Here is a 21,623-nt window from a genome sequence, read left to right as displayed (position 1 = left end):
ATTCATTTTTTTATCCTATTGCACAACAGCAACAGTCAAATGGCTGTCATAAACATGTTTGAATAGGTTTTTTATTTTATTTTTGAACATTAGAACCCATCCAAGATAACCCTGCCATATAAAATCGGCAGATAACCACACATGGGATTTTAGGTCTGAAATTACTATAAATTCGATGCGCATTGCCCACTTGTAAAGGTAGTTGAATCAAAAGAAACAGATTAAAATGGTCCGTTCATTCTCTTTTCTTGTGTTTTTAATTTTGGGTTGCTGGATTATTTATTTTTCCAGTACTGTTGATGCTGAATTACAGCCAGTCCAGTCAGGCAAATCGTTACAGTCACCATTCAGTTCGAAGCAATCATCCGGAGAGCCAGTCAAAACATTCCAATCATCAGGCCAGTCATCAGGCCAGTTAGGCAAATCATCAAGCCATTCAAAAAAATCAAGGAAATCCTCAGGCAAGTTATCAGACCAGTCAATCCAGACACCAGGCGAGTATGCCAGATCATCCAAACTAGTCCATTCATCAGGCCAGTCCTCAGTCCGGCAAGCTCAGTCATCAAACAAGTCAGTCCCGTCACTTATTAAAACAACCAAGTCATCTAAGTCATCAGTCAAGTCATCAGACGGTTCAAGTCAAACAACAGGCGGGAATGCCCATCAACACCAAGAACTATCAGGCCAGTCAGGCAAGGTATCAGGACCATTCACCCAATCGTCAGGCCAGGTAGTCCAGTCATCAGGCCAGTCACAACAGGCAGCTGGCCAATATGTTTATTCATCAGGCCTATCTGGACAGTATAACCAGTTAACTGGCCAACGCCAGTCAGGCCAGACACCAGTCAAGTCAACAGGAAAGAATTCCCGACGAGGCAAATCAGCTGAATCTGCCAAGATGGAAGAAAACCAATTAAAATTGGAAAAGAAGCTGGATTTGCTGGATACAGACTTGAAAATTGCGTTAAATAACCATCAGCTGCTAGCTGAGGAAGTAACTAATAAAGTAAATAAAAATATGGAACTTGAAGAACAGGTGAAAAGACTAAAACTTCAACTCGCAAAAAGAGTAAGTTTCATTTCAATTCAGTTTTGCCCATTTTGTCTTTCAGTTCTGTGCTAACTGTTTAATAACGATGCACATAAAATCGCATAAAATACGTATATTTTCGATCGAATGAAAAACATTTGTTAATTCCGACGGCAGAGAAAAAATCAACAAGATTTGCTGATGAAACTAAATGAACTAGAGACGGAAGTGCAGCAACACGAAAAATATTCGTCTTCCCTGTCACGTCAGGCCAAAGGTCAAGAAACAGAAAATGTCTGGATCAAGAGCGAATTCTACAGAACATGCGCCGAACTCCGCGCAACGGATCGTTCGATTCCGTCTGGAATGCAATGGATTGATCCGGATGGCCTAGGCGTCGGCGAAAATCGAATTCACGTATATTGCGACATGTCAACAGGTAAACTGAATTTGTTTTTCTGTCTCTCTAGAAAAAAAAATCAAAAATTCATTTTCACATCCCATAAAAAGGATCGACCTCAATTCTACATGATAGTGAATCGCCTATCAAAGTGAGTTACTGTGCCGAGCCCGGGTGTTATTCGCGCTCCATCATTTACCAAGCAACCATGGCACAAATAAAAGCTTTGACCTATTTATCTAGTGAATGCCATCAGTCGATTACAGTAAATCTCTTTCTAAATATATATCCTATTAATTAGTTAAAAATTTATTTAATTTTAAATGTATCTCAGTACGATTGCTTCCTCGCACCGTACAAAGTCGGCAATACCGTTTACTCCTGGTGGAACGACAGAGATGGAAATTCACAATATTTCTGGTCCGGAAACGCAAATGGAATGTACACCTGTCAGTGCGGAATAGACGGAAATTGTGTCGATTCTTCGTTTACGTGCAACTGCGACAGTCTTGCAACACGACAGTTAACCGATAGAGGTAAGTTGTATTACTTTCATACCAGAAAATGGGAAACAATAATGTTGGGTCAAAACAAAAATTTATTTGTTCAGGTGCCATCAGAGACAAAAATATTTTACCAATCACTCGCCTCAATTTTGGCCTAACTAAATCGCTAACTTCCTCCGGTATCCACAAGCTGGGCAGATTGACATGCTCCGGATTTTCAAGATCTCGCCGAAACATTCCAGAACACTCGTTGAAACCTCCCGGACAAGTAGATGGAACTGCTATTGCAAAATTGCCAACGTCCTGTGGTGATGTAAAGAAAATGGGCTACTCCCAGAGCGGTTTCTTTTTCATCAAAGGACCGAAAATGATGGAATCCGTTTACTGCAATTTCACTAAATTCTCCACAGATGCAGGTTAAATATTAGATTTTTTTAACAACTGTTTATTGGTATCAACCTAATTCTATTTGATATTATTTTCTATTACGTAAAGATTTCCAGAAATTTATTGGATACATTGACGGCAAATCGGCGCCAACATATTTTTACGTTCAACGAAACAAAAAATTTGCCGAAATCAATACCCCAATTACGTTTGATTCTGAACTTGTAAACGCCGGAAATGCTATGAGGCTGTCATCAGGAAAATTTGAGGCGCTCGTCAACGGAACTTATTTCTTCTCCTTCGCGGGAAGGGCATTTTCTAATGCTTCATCGTCGTTTAATGGCAAAAGAGTTTTCGGTTTGCAAGTTTCTCTGTATTTGAACGGTGAGCAAACTGTGATTGGTTCGGTTCAAGATTCAACCATTGACTCTAATGAATGGAGTCCTGTGATCCTCCAGTCGGCCCTTAACTTGAAAAGGGGCGATACGGTCTGGGTACAAATTTCTAACCTTTCACCAGGAGCGTATTTGCACGATGACAATTTCCACCACTCCCAATTCACTGGTTTTATGCTGGAGGAGAAAATTGTTAACTCCTTTTTAACTGCATAGACGAATTTTCGTCATACCGTAGAAAATTTAATTGGTTCTAATAATAAATGGGCAAAATTAAATTTAATAAGCTGAAGCGCATTTTTTTATTGTTATACGTATTTAGAGAGTGTTGGTAATAACCGGTAGAATAACATAACAGCCAGTTGGGTTATGTTTTCCGATTTATTTGGACAGTTTCCAATTGTACTCCGACTTATTACGTATTTCGTTACAATCATCATTCACAATAAAGTCATAACCAGCATCGGTAACGTGACGAAAGGAATGTCTTTTTTTTGGCGTATGTCGGGACTCAGGACTTCCAACTACTGTCGCCTGCATCGAAACATGTAGCACAATTGAATACGTCAACGCTGATTTATTCGTTTCGAATTTTGTGAATAGATGTTTGTTTTTTGTATCGAAAATTGACTTTGTTAGTTAGTTTTGTCCCATTACAGACGCATCCGCAAGCGCATCCGCTTTATTTATCGTCTACGATGCTAGATAAATATTAAACCTGACAGTCTCCGCAGCAGTTCTTTCCGACTCAATAGGAGTCCAAACTCTCCAAGCGGATTCCCTCCCTTCGGCGACCGACGACAGAACGAATCTCAAGCTGATTTGGGCAAATCTAAACCATTTAAACTGATGAACTGCTGAAGGCCATTACTTTTTGGGGAAGAAAAAGAAAAGAGACGAAGCGAAATAAACTGAAAGAAAGAATTTAATTTTTATAGCGATGACCAGTACCAACTAGCCTGTATAAATTATCAGTTCACCAGTCGAAATGGAAATCGGCAGCAGTGCAATTTTTTTGGAGCGGTTTAAGTATATTGCCACACTGATCATAATTTCACAAGGATGAATAGACGGCGAGAAAACCGGGGAAGGAAGTATCCCCGTCTGACGTAAACCTAACCATCACTTGATAAGTCGAGGAGTTACCAACAAAAGGTGTCGGAACGGATCCCGATTTTGCCAATAAAAGTTTGGAGTAGACAGTCTTTCCATCATAAACCTAGATTTTGTTGAAAATTAAATTATTATTCACAACATCTAGTCTCAAATTATTTTCAAATCAAACTTACAGATATGAAATCCGAGCCCTCTAACGTCTCGAAGAACGCAAAAAGCAGCCGGACTTTTAATCCCGGTTTCACGCTGATGGTCCAGTGACAGTCCGTCAGATGGGGATAGAGCATTCGGATAGTTTGGGCTTTTTATGGTCCCGCTGGTTCCTTTGTAGTAATATTTGCATTTCGATGAGGATATCTGTTTTGAGCAGCGGATACCATTTAGTAGAAAACTGTCTTCACTATTCCAGGATTCAATAAACCAAAAGCAATCGTCTTTACTTGTCGGAGCAGATAAATAATTAGGGGTCAAAATAACCCCTTCGCCGTTAATATAACCACCGCAGCCTAAAGGATAAATTAAATCTGTTAATTTTTATTTATTTATTTTTTTTGCACTTCTGCATGAAAAATATATTTGTTTTTGTCAGTACACTGTACACGCACCGGGTACAAATGAATCGTCAGTGAGGTTAACCTGAAAAACTTAAACCAATGGGAAAATTAATTTAAAAAAAAATTCCAAGATGTCGTAGCAAGAATTTTACACTTGTATAGAAAGCCTCAATTCCATATTTCGGGTCATAGTACGATGGGAATTCAACAAACAAGTCGCTGGATGAGGACCGCACAGAGTACGGTTTACTTAATCCACTATGTAATAACAGAAGAGGACTGGACGAGTAAGGGCCATCATAAACCTATATATACAGTACCCACCACAGGTATTGGATCACCCCGGTCCAAAACAGGCGTTTTAACCCGCGCGAGATAGGCCTAACGGTGTCTCGTGCTGGATTTTTTAAAAAATACTTAGATTGGTCGTACGAGGTTAATTTTTTATTTGCAGAAAGATAAAGAAATATTCTTCATCTTTCTGATTTTTAATTTTTAAAAAGTGTTAAGGTTATGTATTTAAATTCACCGTTCATAAATATTGGATCACCCTAAAAATATGCCAAATGGCCTGTCCCTACCCACGGCATGGCCTTAGGGTATGGCGGGGAGGAATTCCTTTGTCTGCCATATCCTAAGGCCATGCCGCGGGTAGGGACAATATGAAGAATATTTCTTTATCTTTCTGTAAAAAAAAAATAAACCTCGTACGACCAATCTAAGTATTTTTTTAAAAATCCAGCACGAGACACCGTTAGGCCTATCTCGCGCGGGTTAAAACGCCTGTTTTGGACCGGGGTGATCCAATACCTGTGGTGGGTACTGTAGATATGGGTCAACAATAAATATTTTCAATTAGCTCAATAATAATAGTGTGTGTGGGTAAAATGTGTCATTACTTTTATAAAATGCTTGTCTTTATAAGTGACAAATTTATTGAATGAAAGCCAAATTTGGTGGTCGGGTTGAACTGATACCAGCACTGCCGTTTTCCAAACGGCATCAGGAACTCTGTCTGGATGAATTTCAAAAGCAGGTTGAGGACAAATCCGGGACGAAAATTTACCCGATGCATTCGTGAATTGTTGACACACATATGCGTAACCTGTAATACAGATAAAAAGAAACAAGAGATTATAATGTCACCTTTAATACTACTCTACATTACTGACTGTAGTAAATTCCAAAGCATATATACATACTGCAATGGTAGCCTTCATCGGAACCATCCAGACAGTCGTATTTACCATCACAAACTAAATCCTTCGGTAAACATTGCTGTCCACATCGAAATCTTTCTTTGTTGCACTGATAAAGCAGAAAAAAAATTTAGTTCTTAAATTTTAAAAAAATATTTGTATAAATCTTTCTGTGTTGCAAGTTGATAAAGAAGAAAAAAAAATTTGTTTTTAAATTTTAAAAATATTGAATTTTTTTTTTTTTAAGTATTTATAGAGAGCGAAATCGATAGTAATATAACTCGGTATCACAATGTTTTTCGTCCAGTCCGTCGTCGCGCTGCTGGCCATCACTTTGGCAAATGCTGGATTGTATTTGTTGACAGCCACGAAATGGGCAGAAATAATGATCTTTTGGCCATCGCAAAAAATCGCTTATATTCACCGGGTCCTATTTGAGATGAGACAAGATTAATTACGTTCTCATGTTTAAAAAAATAATCATTTGCCCAATTCTAAGATTGTGGCAAACTTTTATTACCGACAGTGAAATTAAAAAAAAAAATACATAACCTTCTTGTCCTGTTAATATTTCCCACGACGAGACGGACTATTCCAGGCCGAGTACTGAGAGCTGACATCGAGTCTGTATTTGCGACACACATCTAAAAGGCTTCCAGTCTATTGGACAGGTTTGCCTATCGGCCGGCAACTCCAGTGAAAACAGGTTTTCATTTTTTCTAGGATGCTGCAGGCAACTGGTAGGAACACTGCGAGGAACACTAATGGTCGTAATGGCTTTTCTTTATCTGGAATTCCATCCTTTATTTTTATTTTTTAAAATAAAAAGGATATAACAATTTGAACCTTGTTCAGCCATACAGGCAGGTAAATTCGGAACTCTGCGCTTACTGGAAATATTTTCAAGTTGAAGGACGTCAATTGCGGCGCGCATCCAGAATTGTCTTCCCAACCCAGACCAACGAATTTGAGTGATGGGCCACAACGCTTGTTAGCGGTTTCGTGCTGGATTCGTCGCTTTGCTGTTCATTATGAGTATAAACGACAGAAGATTTTAATTGGGATATTTCCGATACTAATAGCTTATGTCGCGGCCCTAGCGGTGGTTGTTGGTTGAAAACTGGTAATTTACCGGTGTAAAAAACCGGTAATGGAATTTACCGGTATAATTTACCGATTTTTACCGTAAATTAACCCCTTGAGTGCGTAAACTAAACAAAGAAGTGCAGTAATAACACCGTGTTTTTACGGTGTGCGCCTGAAAAATTTTCGATTTCGTAAAAAAAGCGTTTATTTTACTAAAAAAAAACAGATATTTAAACGAGTAAATTAACCCCTCAAGTGCGTAAACCCAACCGACTAATACGGTTTCCTTTCCGTAAGTTTAACCACCAACATTCAGTTTATTTTCCTCGAAATATACCAGATTTTTAAACGGGTAAATTAACCCCTTAAGTGTGTAAACCCAACGGATAAGTAGAGTAATACATTAGTTATATTGTCAGAAAAATCCAGAGTAAATAACCGGGAATTTACGGATTTTTTAAACCATTTGATTTTTCAGAATTTTGCCCTTCACCTGTCCACCACCACCTCTCCCCGTGGGTGGGATAAATTTTGATTGCCACCTGTCCACCGCTATCTCTCCCAGTGGGTGGGACAGATCTCGATTTCCACCTTCCGAAATTAGAACCATTCAACCAAAATGTTATATGATCCTATTTGTTTCGAAACCTCGACTGCTCGAGAGAACCACTTCCTAGCCCAGCTAGCTATCCACTCAGCTACCGGTTATGTGAAAAAGTTTGTATACGTAAGAATAGAACCGAATAATGCAATGAGGACTTAGAAAATTTTTCATTCTTGTCATCGTATTTTTGGAAAACACACGCAGATATGATATCTTAAGTTGATTGCACTTGCTGAATTGTGTGGGTAGTATACTACCCTCCTAATTCTGGTGTTAAATGACAATCATAAACAACAAAAATGTAGAAATTCGACAACAACATACAAATGCTGCGTCGACTGGGTAACTAAAAATCTTTGCAACGTGGTTTTAGGGTGGTAAAACCCCACTATCCCCCCCTCCTTCTTCTTCCATTCCACCCCCAACTGCAACGTGGTTTTAGGGTGGTAAAAACCCCACTACCCCCCCCCCCTTTCCTTCTTCTTCATTCCACCCCCAACTGCAGCGAGTTTTAGGGTGGTGAAAATTCCACTGATTACCACCTTCATGTACTGGAAACCATGTGGAAACTACCTACGAATCGCGGATTTGGTCCACCCCTTTTCAGTCGTTTTCCTACCCCCAACCGTCTGACATGGTTTTCTGGCGGGACATTTCAGTGGGTTAGAAAAACCGCGATTTTATCAAGAAGAACAACCGGTAAAAACTAAGTGTGAAATAAGGCGTAAAAACTGGTTAAATATTTCAATACAAACCCGTAAATCTTCGGTTTTTCTTCCCTCAATTTGTCAGTCAAATTTACACTGTTAACTTTGCGCTCTTTAAGATTTAGAAAGTTTATTTCTTCATTGCTAAACGGGTTAAAAATACTGTCAAACATTGTAACCAAATTTTGAAACCGTTATTAACACCAGTAAATTTAAGATTAAAATAACCAAACATTTTCCGGTAAATGTTATCCTTCATATAATACTGTCGCTTAAAAACGTTTTTTTTATCCGTTGCCATCCGGTTTGCCCCTGGTTTTGCTAACGGTTATTTCTACCGACTCAAATGTTGTCGGGTAAAGGTCTAATTTACCCTTAATTTCTCGGTAATTTAGACGAGTTTGAAACTAAGACTTAAAAAGGTGTTTTTCTCCATTGCTTGCCAGTTTGCCAATGGTTATTTCTCTTCTAACTTCAACGGCATAAGCGCGGCACTGGGTGAGATATCTGGCCAAGGAAAAGAAACAAGGATCCTTATCGTCGGCCGACGATGACTGCTGCGGGAAAAGGACGATCGAATACGAAGCAGCATCTTTGTTTACAAAGCAGCACTTTTGAGGAATAGATAAGGCAGTTATTGCTGTCGCCTCTTCCGGCCAATTGTCATCACCTTTGGATGTCTGATAAACCCGAATCCAGACACCCGAATTAAATTGGAGACACTCCGCGGAAAGGATGGGCCAGGTTATAGTTTGCCCCTGGTGCGCATTAAACTGTTTGGAAGCAACGTCTTATACCTGTAGGTAGGCCTAGCTATTCCTATTTTGGAAAACGTAAGGGTATAAATCTATAGATGCTATGTTTAAATTCGAGCACGTAATAGGGTCGCGCGTAGGATGTTGAGCGGAAATCATATTCAGATAATCTTGATATTGTATTTACTAATGTCATAGAGAATTTAGAGATTAGAAAATCTATTGTCAGTCAGCAATGACATTGATGGACATTCAAAAACTGCGTTAAAAAAATAATATAAATACCACGCGAAAGAAAGAAAAGCAAAATTTGAAAAACTGGACCCATCACCTGAGCGATCAAATTCCATCGATACACGTTGCAACACGAAATTTGATTTCATATACAGTACTTACCGAAAGTCTTTTGAAGTTCGAGAGGACCTTATGCAAAAACGCTGTTTTTGCAGTCCTCTAAGTACTACAGATTTTAACCCAATGCTTTCAAATTTAGTATGTACATAGCAATAGGTAGTGAGAACACCTCTGATTTTTTTCAGATTTTTGTTTTCATTTCCTTTAGTACTTTTGGCCGGTTGTAAAAGTCTTTGGAAAGCCGAGAGGACCTTATGCAAATTAGGCCACTTTGGCCTTTTTCTCCAGTTGAACGGCTAGGACTAGGGAAACGCGACTTAAAAAAAAATCGACCTGCGTTAGCTTTATTTCAGTTCTGATTTTCAATTTTTTTTATTGATATTTCTCCCTCGGCTTCCCTCAATTTGTCAGTCAAATTTACACTGTTAACTTTGCGCTCTTTAAGATTTAGAAAGTTTATTTCTTCATTGCTAAACGGGTTAAAAATACTGTCAAACATTGTAACCAAATTTTGAAACCGTTATTAACACCAGTAAATTTAAGATTAAAATAACCAAACATTTTCCGGTAAATGTTATCCTTCATATAATACTGTCGCTTAAAAACGTTTTTTTTATCCGTTGCCATCCGGTTTGCCCCTGGTTTTGCTAACGGTTATTTCTACCGACTCAAATGTTGTCGGGTAAAGGTCTAATTTACCCTTAATTTCTCGGTAATTTAGACGAGTTTGAAACTAAGACTTAAAAAGGTGTTTTTCTCCATTGCTTGCCAGTTTGCCAATGGTTATTTCTCTTCTAACTTCAACGGCATAAGCGCGGCACTGGGTGAGATATCTGGCCAAGGAAAAGAAACAAGGATCCTTATCGTCGGCCGACGATGACTGCTGCGGGAAAAGGACGATCGAATACGAAGCAGCATCTTTGTTTACAAAGCAGCACTTTTGAGGAATAGATAAGGCAGTTATTGCTGTCGCCTCTTCCGGCCAATTGTCATCACCTTTGGATGTCTGATAAACCCGAATCCAGACACCCGAATTAAATTGGAGACACTCCGCGGAAAGGATGGGCCAGGTTATCTCCAGTTTCATTACAGATAAGCTTTAATGTTCGCATCAGATTGATTGGCCTTTAGATCATAATCTGCAAGCTGCTTGCTGATGGCATTCTGCCATGTCGCAGATGATGGGCGCTGATGTCGGTTCGTCAAGGTTCTCCACTGATATTTCTGATTTAGCAATGAAATTTAAGAATTTGTAGCCTACATACCGCAACCGTAAATTCCCATGGCCATATTTAGATACCACAGCTTTTCGGCCAAATGCATGGCGAAATTAAAAATATCACGCTGAATATGATGAAATTTGCTATATACACTATGCAAAACTATTTCCAGTTGTTACTCAGCCCGGACCTCATTCGTCACTAGGAATTTCTTGTATGCAGTGAAAAGAAGTGCTACAAAGAGAAAATAAGTATTTTTTAAATATGTTGATTCCAATGAAGCACGTCACATACTCAGGTTTTAAGTTACATGATATTGAATGGCCCAGAATAAACTTTCCTTCCAAAGTCCTCTAATCAATGTGTAGACATACGTTTTAAACAAACTGACTTAAAAATTATTATTATTTTGTTTTTAATTTGAGCTAGGGAATTGATACTCTCGCGCCAACGAAAAAACAAAGGGATGGGAGCGGAAAAAAGGGGAATTTTACTTTTTCGTTTTTTAACTTCAAATGAAAATGAGAAATATCAATAAAAAAAATTGAAAATCAGAACTGAAATAAAGCTAACGCAGGTCGATTTTTTTTTTAAGTCGCGTTTCCCTAGTCCTAGCCGTTCAACTGGAGAAAAAGGCCAAAGTGGCCTAATTTGCATAAGGTCCTCTCGGCTTTCCAAAGACTTTTACAACCGGCCAAAAGTACTAAAGGAAATGAAAACAAAAATCTGAAAAAAATCAGAGGTGTTCTCACTACCTATTGCTATGTACATACTAAATTTGAAAGCATTGGGTTAAAATCTGTAGTACTTAGAGGACTGCAAAAACAGCGTTTTTGCATAAGGTCCTCTCGAACTTCAAAAGACTTTCGGTAAGTACTGTATATGAAATCAAATTTCGTGTTGCAACGTGTATCGATGGAATTTGATCGCTCAGGTGATGGGTCCAGTTTTTCAAATTTTGCTTTTCTTTCTTTCGCGTGGTATTTATATTATTTTTTTAACGCAGTTTTTGAATGTCCATCAATGTCATTGCTGACTGACAATAGATTTTCTAATCTCTAAATTCTCTATGACATTAGTAAATACAATATCAAGATTATCTGAATATGATTTCCGCTCAACATCCTACGCGCGACCCTATTACGTGCTCGAATTTAAACATAGCATCTATAGATTTATACCCTTACGTTTTCCAAAATAGGAATAGCTAGGCCTACCTACAGGTATAAGACGTTGCTTCCAAACAGTTTAATGCGCACCAGGGGCAAACTATAACCTGGCCCATCCTTTCCGCGGAGTGTCTCCAATTTAATTCGGGTGTCTGGATTCGGGTTTATCAGACATCCAAAGGTGATGACAATTGGCCGGAAGAGGCGACAGCAATAACTGCATTATCTATTCCTCAAAAGTGCTGCTTTGTAAACAAAGATGCTGCTTCGTATTCGATCGTCCTTTTCCCGCAGCAGTCATCGTCGGCCGACGATAAGGATCCTTGTTTCTTTTCCTTGGCCAGATATCTCACCCAGTGCCGCGCTTATGCCGTTGAAGTTAGAAGAGAAATAACCATTGGCAAACTGGCAAGCAATGGAGAAAAACACCTTTTTAAGTCTTAGTTTCAAACTCGTCTAAATTACCGAGAAATTAAGGGTAAATTAGACCTTTACCCGACAACATTTGAGTCGGTAGAAATAACCGTTAGCAAAACCAGGGGCAAACCGGATGGCAACGGATAAAAAAAACGTTTTTAAGCGACAGTATTATATGAAGGATAACATTTACCGGAAAATGTTTGGTTATTTTAATCTTAAATTTACTGGTGTTAATAACGGTTTCAAAATTTGGTTACAATGTTTGACAGTATTTTTAACCCGTTTAGCAATGAAGAAATAAACTTTCTAAATCTTAAAGAGCGCAAAGTTAACAGTGTAAATTTGACTGACAAATTGAGGGAAGAAAAACCGAAGATTTACGGGTTTGTATTGAAATATTTAACCAGTTTTTACGCCTTATTTCACACTTAGTTTTTACCGGTTGTTCTTCTTGATAAAATCGCGGTTTTTCTAACCCACTGAAATGTCCCGCCAGAAAACCATGTCAGACGGTTGGGGGTAGGAAAACGACTGAAAAGGGGTGGACCAAATCCGCGATTCGTAGGTAGTTTCCACATGGTTTCCAGTACATGAAGGTGGTAATCAGTGGAATTTTCACCACCCTAAAACTCGCTGCAGTTGGGGGTGGAATGAAGAAGAAGGAAAGGGGGGGGGGGGGGGGTAGTGGGGTTTTTACCACCCTAAAACCACGTTGCAGTTGGGGGTGGAATGGAAGAAGAAGGAGGGGGGGATAGTGGGGTTTTACCACCCTAAAACCACGTTGCAAAGATTTTTAGTTACCCAGTCGACGCAGCATTTGTATGTTGTTGTCGAATTTCTACATTTTTGTTGTTTATGATTGTCATTTAACACCAGAATTAGGAGGGTAGTATACTACCCACACAATTCAGCAAGTGCAATCAACTTAAGATATCATATCTGCGTGTGTTTTCCAAAAATACGATGACAAGAATGAAAAATTTTCTAAGTCCTCATTGCATTATTCGGTTCTATTCTTACGTATACAAACTTTTTCACATAACCGGTAGCTGAGTGGATAGCTAGCTGGGCTAGGAAGTGGTTCTCTCGAGCAGTCGAGGTTTCGAAACAAATAGGATCATATAACATTTTGGTTGAATGGTTCTAATTTCGGAAGGTGGAAATCGAGATCTGTCCCACCCACTGGGAGAGATAGCGGTGGACAGGTGGCAATCAAAATTTATCCCACCCACGGGGAGAGGTGGTGGTGGACAGGTGAAGGGCAAAATTCTGAAAAATCAAATGGTTTAAAAAATCCGTAAATTCCCGGTTATTTACTCTGGATTTTTCTGACAATATAACTAATGTATTACTCTACTTATCCGTTGGGTTTACACACTTAAGGGGTTAATTTACCCGTTTAAAATCTGGTATATCCATATACCATATACCATGGAATGGCCCTAAATAAATACAGTGCTTAATAACTAGAAAAGAGAGACTTGCCCCTGTGTCTTCTAGCCCCACTCTCCCCTAATTTTAACAAATGCATCTTATCTCGAGGCAAATTTTTTCTTCCTTTTTTTAAAGCCAATCGGGGATTTAAAAATATTGAAAAATAAAGAAGTGGGAGCTCAATAACAAAAAACGCGCCAACTATGCCACGTCTCTCCAAAATAATTCATTTTTTTAACGAAAACTCGGACGAAATCCAAAACTCATTTTTAGGATCGCCGCAAAAATAACCTTTTCTTATAACGTTGCATCGCGCGTTCCCCCAACTTTCGATAGATTGTATGAAAAGAAGTTTAAACGAAGCACTGGTAAAAAGTAGGCCTACATTCATTTTTTTATCCTATTGCACAACAGCAACAGTCAAATGGCTGTCATAAACATGTTTGAATAGGTTTTTTATTTTATTTTTGAACATTAGAACCCATCCAAGATAACCCTGCCATATAAAATCGGCAGATAACCACACATGGGATTTTAGGTCTGAAATTACTATAAATTCGATGCGCATTGCCCACTTGTAAAGGTAGTTGAATCAAAAGAAACAGATTAAAATGGTCCGTTCATTCTCTTTTCTTGTGTTTTTAATTTTGGGTTGCTGGATTATTTATTTTTCCAGTACTGTTGATGCTGAATTACAGCCAGTCCAGTCAGGCAAATCGTTACAGTCACCATTCAGTTCGAAGCAATCATCCGGAGAGCCAGTCAAAACATTCCAATCATCAGGCCAGTCATCAGGCCAGTTAGGCAAATCATCAAGCCATTCAAAAAAATCAAGGAAATCCTCAGGCAAGTTATCAGACCAGTCAATCCAGACACCAGGCGAGTATGCCAGATCATCCAAACTAGTCCATTCATCAGGCCAGTCCTCAGTCCGGCAAGCTCAGTCATCAAACAAGTCAGTCCCGTCACTTATTAAAACAACCAAGTCATCTAAGTCATCAGTCAAGTCATCAGACGGTTCAAGTCAAACAACAGGCGGGAATGCCCATCAACACCAAGAACTATCAGGCCAGTCAGGCAAGGTATCAGGACCATTCACCCAATCGTCAGGCCAGGTAGTCCAGTCATCAGGCCAGTCACAACAGGCAGCTGGCCAATATGTTTATTCATCAGGCCTATCTGGACAGTACAACCAGTTAACTGGCCAACGCCAGTCAGGCCAGACACCAGTCAAGTCAACAGGAAAGAATTCCCGACGAGGCAAATCAGCTGAATCTGCCAAGATGGAAGAAAACCAATTAAAATTGGAAAAGAAGCTGGATTTGCTGGATACAGACTTGAAAATTGCGAAAAATAAACATCAGCTGCTAGCTGAGGAAGTCACTAATAAAGTTACTAGAAATATGGAACTTGAAGAACAGGTGAAAAGACTAAAACTTCAACTCACAAAAAGTGTAAGTTTCATTTCAATTTAGTTTTGCCCATTTTGTCTTTCAGTTCTGTCCTAACTATTTAATAACGATGTAACTAAAATATATATTCGATCGAATGAAAAACATTTGTCAATTCCGACGGCAGAGCGCAAATCAACAAGATTTGCTGATGAAAGTAAAAGAACTAGAGACGGCAGTGCAGCAACACGAAGAATATTCGTCTTCCCTGTCACGCCAGGCCAAAGGTCAAGAAACAGAAAATGTCTGGACCCAGAGCGAATTCTACAGGACATGCGCCAATCTCCGCGCAACGGATCTTTCGATTCCATCCGGAATGCAATGGATCGATCCGGACGGCCAAGGCGTCGGCGAAAATCCAATTCGCGTGTATTGCAACATGTCAACAGGTAAAATGAATTTTTGTTTCTTCTTTGAAAAAATAAAATAAAATAAAAAATTCATTTTCTCATCCCACAAAAAGGATCGACCTCAATTCTACATGATAGTGAATCTTCTATCAAAGTGAGTTACTGCGCCGAGCCCGGGTGTTATTCGCGCCCCATCATTTACCAAGCATCCATGAAACAAATAAAAGCTTTGGCCGATTTGTCTAGTGAATGCCATCAGTCGATTACAGTAAATCTCTTTCTAAATAGATATCCTGTTAATTAGTTAAAAATGTATTTAATTTTAAATGTATCTCAGTACGATTGCTTCCTCGCACCGTACAAAGTCGGCAATACCGTTTACTCCTGGTGGAACGACAGAGATGGAAATTCACAATACTTCTGGTCCGGAAATAACGCAAATGGAATATACACCTGTCAGTGCGGAATAGACGGAAATTGTGTCGATTCTTCGGTTACGTGCAACTGTGACAGTCTTGCAAAACGGCAGTTAACCGATAGCGGTAAGTTGTATTACTTTCATATCAGAAAATGGGAAACAACAATGTTGATGGGTCAAAACAAAAATTTATTTGTTCAGGTGCCATCAGAAACAAAAATATTTTACCAATCACTCGCCTCAATTTCGGACTAACTAAATCGCTAACTTCCTCCGGTATCCACAAGCTGGGCAGATTGACATGCTCCGGATATTCCAGACCTCGCCGAAACATTCCAGGACATTCGTTGAAACCTCCCGGACAAGTAGATGGAACTGCTATTGCAAAATTGCCAACGTCCTGTGGTGATGTAAAGAAAATGGGCTACACCCTAAGCGGTTTCTTTTTTATCAAAGGACCGAAAATGATGGAATCCGTTTACTGCAATTTCACTAAACTCTCCACAGACGCAGGTTAAATATTATATTTTTAAAATCAATTGTTTATTGGTATCAACCTAATTCTATTTGCTATTATTTTCTATTACGTAAAGATTTCCAGAAATTTATCGGATACATTGACGGCAAATCGGCGCCAACATATTTTTACGTTCAACGAAAAAAAAAATTTGCCGAAATCAATACCCCAATTACGTTCGAATCTGAACTTGTAAACGCCGGAAATGCTGTGAGTCTGTCATCAGGAAAATTTAAGGCGCTCGTCAATGGAACGTATTTCTTCTCCTTCGCGGGAAGGGCATTTTCTCCGGCTTCATCGTCGTTGCCGCCAAATGGCCAAAGAGATTTCGGTTTGCAAGTTTCTCTGTATTTGAACGGTGAGCAAACTGGAATTTATTCGGTTCAAGATTCAACCATCGACTCTAATCAATGGAGTCCTGTGATCCTCCAGTCGACCCTTAACTTGAAAAGGGGCGATACTGTCTGGGTACAAATTTCTTACCTTTCGCCAGGAGCTTATTTGCATGGTGACAATTTCCACCACACCCAATTCACTGGTTTTATGCTGGATGAGAAAATTGTTAACTCCCTCTTAACTGCATAGACGAATTTTCGTCATACCGTAGAGAATTTAATTGGTTCTTATAATAAATGGGCAAAATTAAATTTAATAAGCTGAAGCGCATTTTTTTTTTATTGTTATACAATATACATATTTAGAGAGTGTTGGTTATAACCGGTATAATAACATAACAGCCAGTTGGGTTGTGTTTTCTAATTTATTTGGACAGTTTCCAATTAGACTCCGACTTGCATATTTCTTGCATCATTATTCACAATAAAGTCTGACAGTCTCCGCAGCAGTTCACGACTCAATAGCGAGTCCAAACTTTCCCAGCGGATTCCCTCCCTTCGGCGACCGATGAGAATGAATCTCAAGCTGATTTGGGCAAATCTAAAACTTTTAAATATATGAAGGCCAATTACTTTTTGGGGAAGAAAAAAGAAAAGAGACGCAGCGAAATAAAATGAAAGAAAGAATTTAATTTTTATAGCGATGACCAGCACCAACTATCCTGTATATATTATCAGTTCACCAGTCGAAATCGGCAGCAGTGCAATTTATTTTGGAGCGGTTTAAGTATTGCCACACTGACCATAATTTCACACGGATGAATAGACGGCGAGAAAACCGGGGAAGGAAGTATCCCCGTCTGACGTAAACCTAACCATCACTTGATTAGTCGAGGAGTTAACAACAAAAGGTGTCGGTACGGATCCCGATTTTGCCAATAAAAGTTTTGAGTGGACAGTAGTTCCATCGTAAACCTATATTTTATAGAAAATTAAATTATTGTTCACAATATGTAGTCTCAAATTATTTTCAAATCAAACTTACAGATAAGAAATCCGAGCCCTCTTGCGTCTCGAAGAACGCAAAAAGTAGCCGGACTTTTGATCCCGGTTTCACGCTGATAGTCCAGCGACAGTCCGTCAGATGAGGATAGAGCATCGGATAGTTTGGGCTTTTTATGGTCCCGCTGGTTCCTTCGTAGTAATATTTGCATTTCGATGAAGATATCTGTTTTGGGCAGCGGATACCATTTCAAATGAGAATTACACTAACACGAACAACCATTTCGTACCTTGGAAACGTTCCAGTAAAAGGTGCGGTATTCATTGATGACTTTAGGTTGTTTTAAATGGACCAACATTTTGTTGGTGATTGAGAATATGACCGCGTTGTCTTGTTCGTTAGATGGTTTGCCATCGTAAAGCACAAGACTGTCTGTACTCCATCCGTCGTAAACCTTTTTAAACACAAAAGAGTAGGCCTATGAACATTAATTGGAATAATGTATAAGAGAAAGACATTTATAGACTTGCAGTTATAGTTGGATAAATGAAATGGGATAATACAGGGGTCATCTTGGAAGTTATGAAATCAAAAGAATATTTTCTCAGTAGAAAACTGTCTTCACTGTTCCAGGATTCAATAAACCAAAAGCAGTCGTCTCTACTTGTCGCAGCAGATAAATAATTCGGAGTCGAAATAACCCCTTCGCCGTTAATATAACCACCGCAGCCTAAAGGAGAAATTAAATCTGTTAATTTCTATTTTTTTATTTTTTTGCACTTCTGAATACTGAAAAATATTTTTTTTGTCAGTACACGCACCGGGTACAAATGACTCGTCTGTGAGGTTAACCTGAAATTAAACCAATGTGAGAAAATAAAAATAAAAAATTCAAAGATGTGGTAAGAATTTTACACTTGTATAGAAAGCCTCAATTCCATAATTCGGGTCATAGTACGATGGGAATTCAACAAACAAGTCGCTGGATGACGACCGTACAGAGTACGGCTTACTTAATCCACTGTGTGATAACAGAAGAGGACTAGACGAGTAGGGGCCATCATAAACCTATAATTATGGGTCAACAAAAAATATTTTCAATTGGCTCAATAATCGCGACTGTGTGTGAAATGTGTCATTACTTTGATAAAATGCTTGTCTTTATAAGTGACAAATTTATTGAAAGTCAGCCAAATTTGGTGGCCGGGTTGAACTGATATCAACACTGCCGTTTTCCGAACGGCATCAGGAACTCTGTCTGGATGAATTTCAAACGCAGGTTTAGGAAAAATCCGGGACGAAAATTTACCCGATGCATTCGTGAACTGCTGACACACATATGCGTAACCTGTATAGATAAAAAGGAACAAGAGATTAATATTTCACCTTTAATACATTTTGACTTAGTAATTCCAAAGCATATACATACTGCAATCGTAGCCTTCATCGGAACCATCCAGACAGTCGTATTTACCATCACAAACTAAATCCTTCGGTAAACATTGCTGTCCACATCGAAATCTTTCTTTGTTGCACTGATATACAAACAAAAAATTTCGTTCTTAAATTTTAAAAAGATTTTTTTTTTAAGTATTTATAGAAAGCGAAAGCGATAGTATACCTCGGTATTACAATGTTTTTCGTCCCGACCATCGTCGCACTGGACATCACTTTGGCAAATGCTGATGGATTGTATTTGTTGGCAGCGGCCATGAAATGGGCAGTAATAATGATCTTTCGGGCATCGCAAAAAATCGCTTATGTTCACCGGGTATTTTCCTATATTAAATATAAGATTAATTACGTGCTCATGTAAAAAAACCAAATACATGGAAATCATTTGCCCGATTCTAAGATTGTGGCAAACTTTGAGACCGGCAGCGAAATTTCAAAAAATACATAACCTTCTTGTCCTGTAAATATTTCCCACGACGACGACGGACTATTCCAGGCCGAGTACTGAGAGCTGACATCGAGTCTGTATTTGCGACACATATCTAAAGGCTTCCAGTCTATCGGACAGGTTTGCCTATCGGCCGGCAACTCCAGTGAAAACAGGTTTTCATTTTTCCTAGGATGCTGCAGGCAACTACGAGGAACACTAATGGTCGTAATGGCCGAGGTAATGGCCTTTTCTTTATCTGCAATTCCATCCTTAAAAAAATAATAATAATGAGGAAGAAAGTTTGAAACTTGTTCAGCCATATACATTATACAGGCAGGTAAATTCTGAACTCTGGGCTGCTTAGTGCTTACTCGAAATATTTTCAAGTTGAAGGACGTTAACTGCGGCGCGCATCCAGAATTGTCTTCCCAATTGAAGACCAACGAATTCGATTGATGGGCCATTATAACGCTTATCAGCGGTTTCGTGCTGGATTCGTCGCTTTGCTGTTCATAATGAGTAATAATGAGAGAAGCTTTAAGGGCGATATTTCCGATAGTAGCGTATGTCGGTAGTCACCTTATGGGGCGGAATGACCATTTCCGTACGCAGAGTTTTGCCGCAAAGTGACTGATAGTTTGGAATGACTTCAACGACGTAAGCGCCGCACTGGGTGAGATTTTTGGTCATGGAAAAGAAACAGGGATCCTTTTCGTCGGCCGACGGTGACTGCGGATAAAGGACGATCGAATACGAAGCATCCGTGTTGTTTATAAGACACTTTTGAGGAATAGATAAGGCAGTAACCGCCTCTTCCGGCAACTTATTATTGTCATCACCTTCAGATGCCTGGTAAATGCGAATCCAGACACCCGAACTAAATTTGAGACAGTCCGCGGAGAGGATGGGCCATTTTATCTCCAGAGACCCATTGATCATTACGGAAGCTTTGATGCTGTGCGCATCAGATTGATTGGCCTTTAGATCATGATCTGCGAGTGAAAATCAAAGTAAAGTTTATGTATACCTATGTATGGAAAATGGTGAAACGAATAATGGATTTATCTTTTCCTATTATACCTTTCGTACTGATGTCTATCAAATTTGCTAATGAACATTTAATTGCTCCCTTCAAATTTTCGACGCTTTTTCCATGCTGAGAGAAATCTGCATAAAAATAAACAATAAAGCATCTCAAAATTTCATGATGAATTATAAATTCATGATAAGTGTTACCTTTCGTTGCCTCAACGGCAGCGTTTAGACCAGCACTACCAACAGTTGAGAAATCCCCGGAATTTTGAATAAATTCTGAACGTGATAAGATTTCCCTAACCGCCTGATCCTGCTCTAACATTTTATTGACTGTTGTAAACAATTCACTTTTTTGAATTGAAAGAATCGAAACAATGGCTCGGACAGCGCTTTCAATGGTTTCCAAACGGTTCTGTAGCTGCTGATGGCATTTATCTGCCATGTCGCAAATAGGGACTGATGTTTCGTCCAGGTTCTCCACTGGCATTTCTGATTTAGCAATAACATTTAAGAATATGTACATACCGCAACCGTATATCCCCATGGCCATGTTTAGATACCACAGCTTTTCTGACAAATTCATGGCGAATAAAAAATATCACGCTTGAATATAGTAAAGTACAATATACAAAACTAGCTGCTTCCAGTTGTTACTCAGCCCGATACTCATTCGTCACTAGGATTTTCTAGGACAAGAAGTGCCACAAAGAGAAAACGCAATATTTAAATGTTGATTCCAATGAAGCATATCACGTTTACCAAAGTTTCAAGTTACATGTTATTGATTTATAGATTAACTTTCATTCCAAAGTCCTCTAACCAGTGCGCAGACAGAAGTTCTATAAACAAATTCTAATTTTTTAAAATAATATATATATTTTTTAAAGATTTGAGCGGATTTGAGGGAATTGATATATTACTCTGGGCGCTCTGGGTGTAGTATATAGAAATATACAACACCCACTCACAAAGCACATCGCACTAATTATCTAATAAGAGGAGAAAAAAGGAGCTATGGAAAGTGGAAACAAACGTTTTCTTTTTCTCTGTATTTCGTTCCACAAATTAATTATTTCACCAGTCGTTTAAATTCAATTTATATAGCGATCTGTTTCTTCTCTCTGTCTCGTAGATTTGTGCTGGAATTAAAAAAAAAAAAAATTTTGGACTTACAGCCGTCTTTTAATAAATTATGACGGAATTATGAAATTTTAAATTATTTTTAAAAATAAATTCAACCATCAGTTAGATAAAACTACCGATACTTTATAGCACATGAAATCAAATGTCATG

At 38.8% G+C, this 21,623-nt stretch overlaps 2 protein-coding genes across 9 annotated transcripts; one reads left to right on the top strand and one right to left on the bottom strand.

The window, feature by feature from the left end:
• Positions 1 to 209: 209 nt before the first annotated feature.
• Positions 210 to 16,719, top strand: LOC124336755. 5 transcript variants are annotated; one of them, XM_046790547.1, is made up of 7 exons: positions 210 to 410; positions 14,039 to 14,790; positions 14,915 to 15,176; positions 15,251 to 15,405; positions 15,475 to 15,679; positions 15,757 to 16,068; positions 16,149 to 16,719. In XM_046790547.1, exons 1-7 carry the CDS (start codon positions 227 to 229, stop codon positions 16,655 to 16,657), a joined length of 2,379 nt encoding a protein of 792 aa, XP_046646503.1. In that variant the 5' UTR covers positions 210 to 226; the 3' UTR covers positions 16,658 to 16,719. The 5 variants fall into 5 exon arrangements, with proteins under 5 accessions (XP_046646503.1, XP_046646502.1, XP_046646505.1 ...); XM_046790546.1 differs by having other exon boundaries at positions 210 to 419; positions 14,048 to 14,790; XM_046790550.1 differs by lacking the exon at positions 210 to 410 and having other exon boundaries at positions 14,262 to 14,342; positions 14,456 to 14,790.
• Positions 16,720 to 16,760: 41 nt separating this feature from the next.
• Positions 16,761 to 21,017, bottom strand: LOC124336754. Of its 4 annotated transcripts, none has more exons than XM_046790543.1 (15): positions 20,532 to 21,017; positions 20,376 to 20,462; positions 19,875 to 20,287; positions 19,667 to 19,801; positions 19,315 to 19,564; positions 19,032 to 19,189; positions 18,840 to 18,945; positions 18,553 to 18,758; positions 18,326 to 18,478; positions 18,205 to 18,262; positions 17,941 to 18,140; positions 17,700 to 17,864; positions 17,453 to 17,635; positions 17,211 to 17,382; positions 16,761 to 17,014 (listed from the first exon to the last, which is right to left on the bottom strand). In XM_046790543.1, exons 1-14 carry the CDS (start codon positions 20,911 to 20,913, stop codon positions 17,218 to 17,220), a joined length of 2,661 nt encoding a protein of 886 aa, XP_046646499.1. In that variant the 5' UTR covers positions 20,914 to 21,017; the 3' UTR covers positions 16,761 to 17,014; positions 17,211 to 17,217. The 4 variants fall into 4 exon arrangements, with proteins under 4 accessions (XP_046646499.1, XP_046646500.1, XP_046646498.1 ...); XM_046790544.1 differs by having other exon boundaries at positions 16,761 to 17,008; XM_046790542.1 differs by lacking the exon at positions 16,761 to 17,014 and having other exon boundaries at positions 17,095 to 17,382.
• Between the last annotated feature and the right edge of the window lie 606 nt (positions 21,018 to 21,623).

Source organism: Daphnia pulicaria, chromosome 4, assembly GCF_021234035.1.
Source record: "Daphnia pulicaria isolate SC F1-1A chromosome 4, SC_F0-13Bv2, whole genome shotgun sequence".
NCBI lineage: Eukaryota > Metazoa > Arthropoda > Branchiopoda > Diplostraca > Daphniidae > Daphnia > Daphnia pulicaria.
Note: the sequence above shows the minus strand (reverse complement) of the source record. Positions and strands in the feature narration are given on the sequence as shown.

Coding starts and splice junctions, on each gene's coding strand:
- LOC124336755 (XM_046790547.1), top strand. CDS start 227: ATGGTCCGTTCATTCTCTTTTCTTGTGTTTTTAATTTTGGGTTGCTGG. Junction 15,406..15,474: donor AATGCCATCAGTCGATTACA/GTAAATCTCTTT, acceptor AATGTATCTCAG/TACGATTGCTTCCTCGCACC. Junction 15,680..15,756: donor ACGGCAGTTAACCGATAGCG/GTAAGTTGTATT, acceptor TTATTTGTTCAG/GTGCCATCAGAAACAAAAAT.
- LOC124336754 (XM_046790543.1), bottom strand. CDS start 20,913: ATGAATTTGTCAGAAAAGCTGTGGTATCTAAACATGGCCATGGGGATA. Junction 19,190..19,314: donor AATATTTACAGGACAAGAAG/GTTATGTATTTT, acceptor TATTTAATATAG/GAAAATACCCGGTGAACATA. Junction 18,263..18,325: donor TTGAGGCTTTCTATACAAGT/GTAAAATTCTTA, acceptor GTTTAATTTCAG/GTTAACCTCACAGACGAGTC.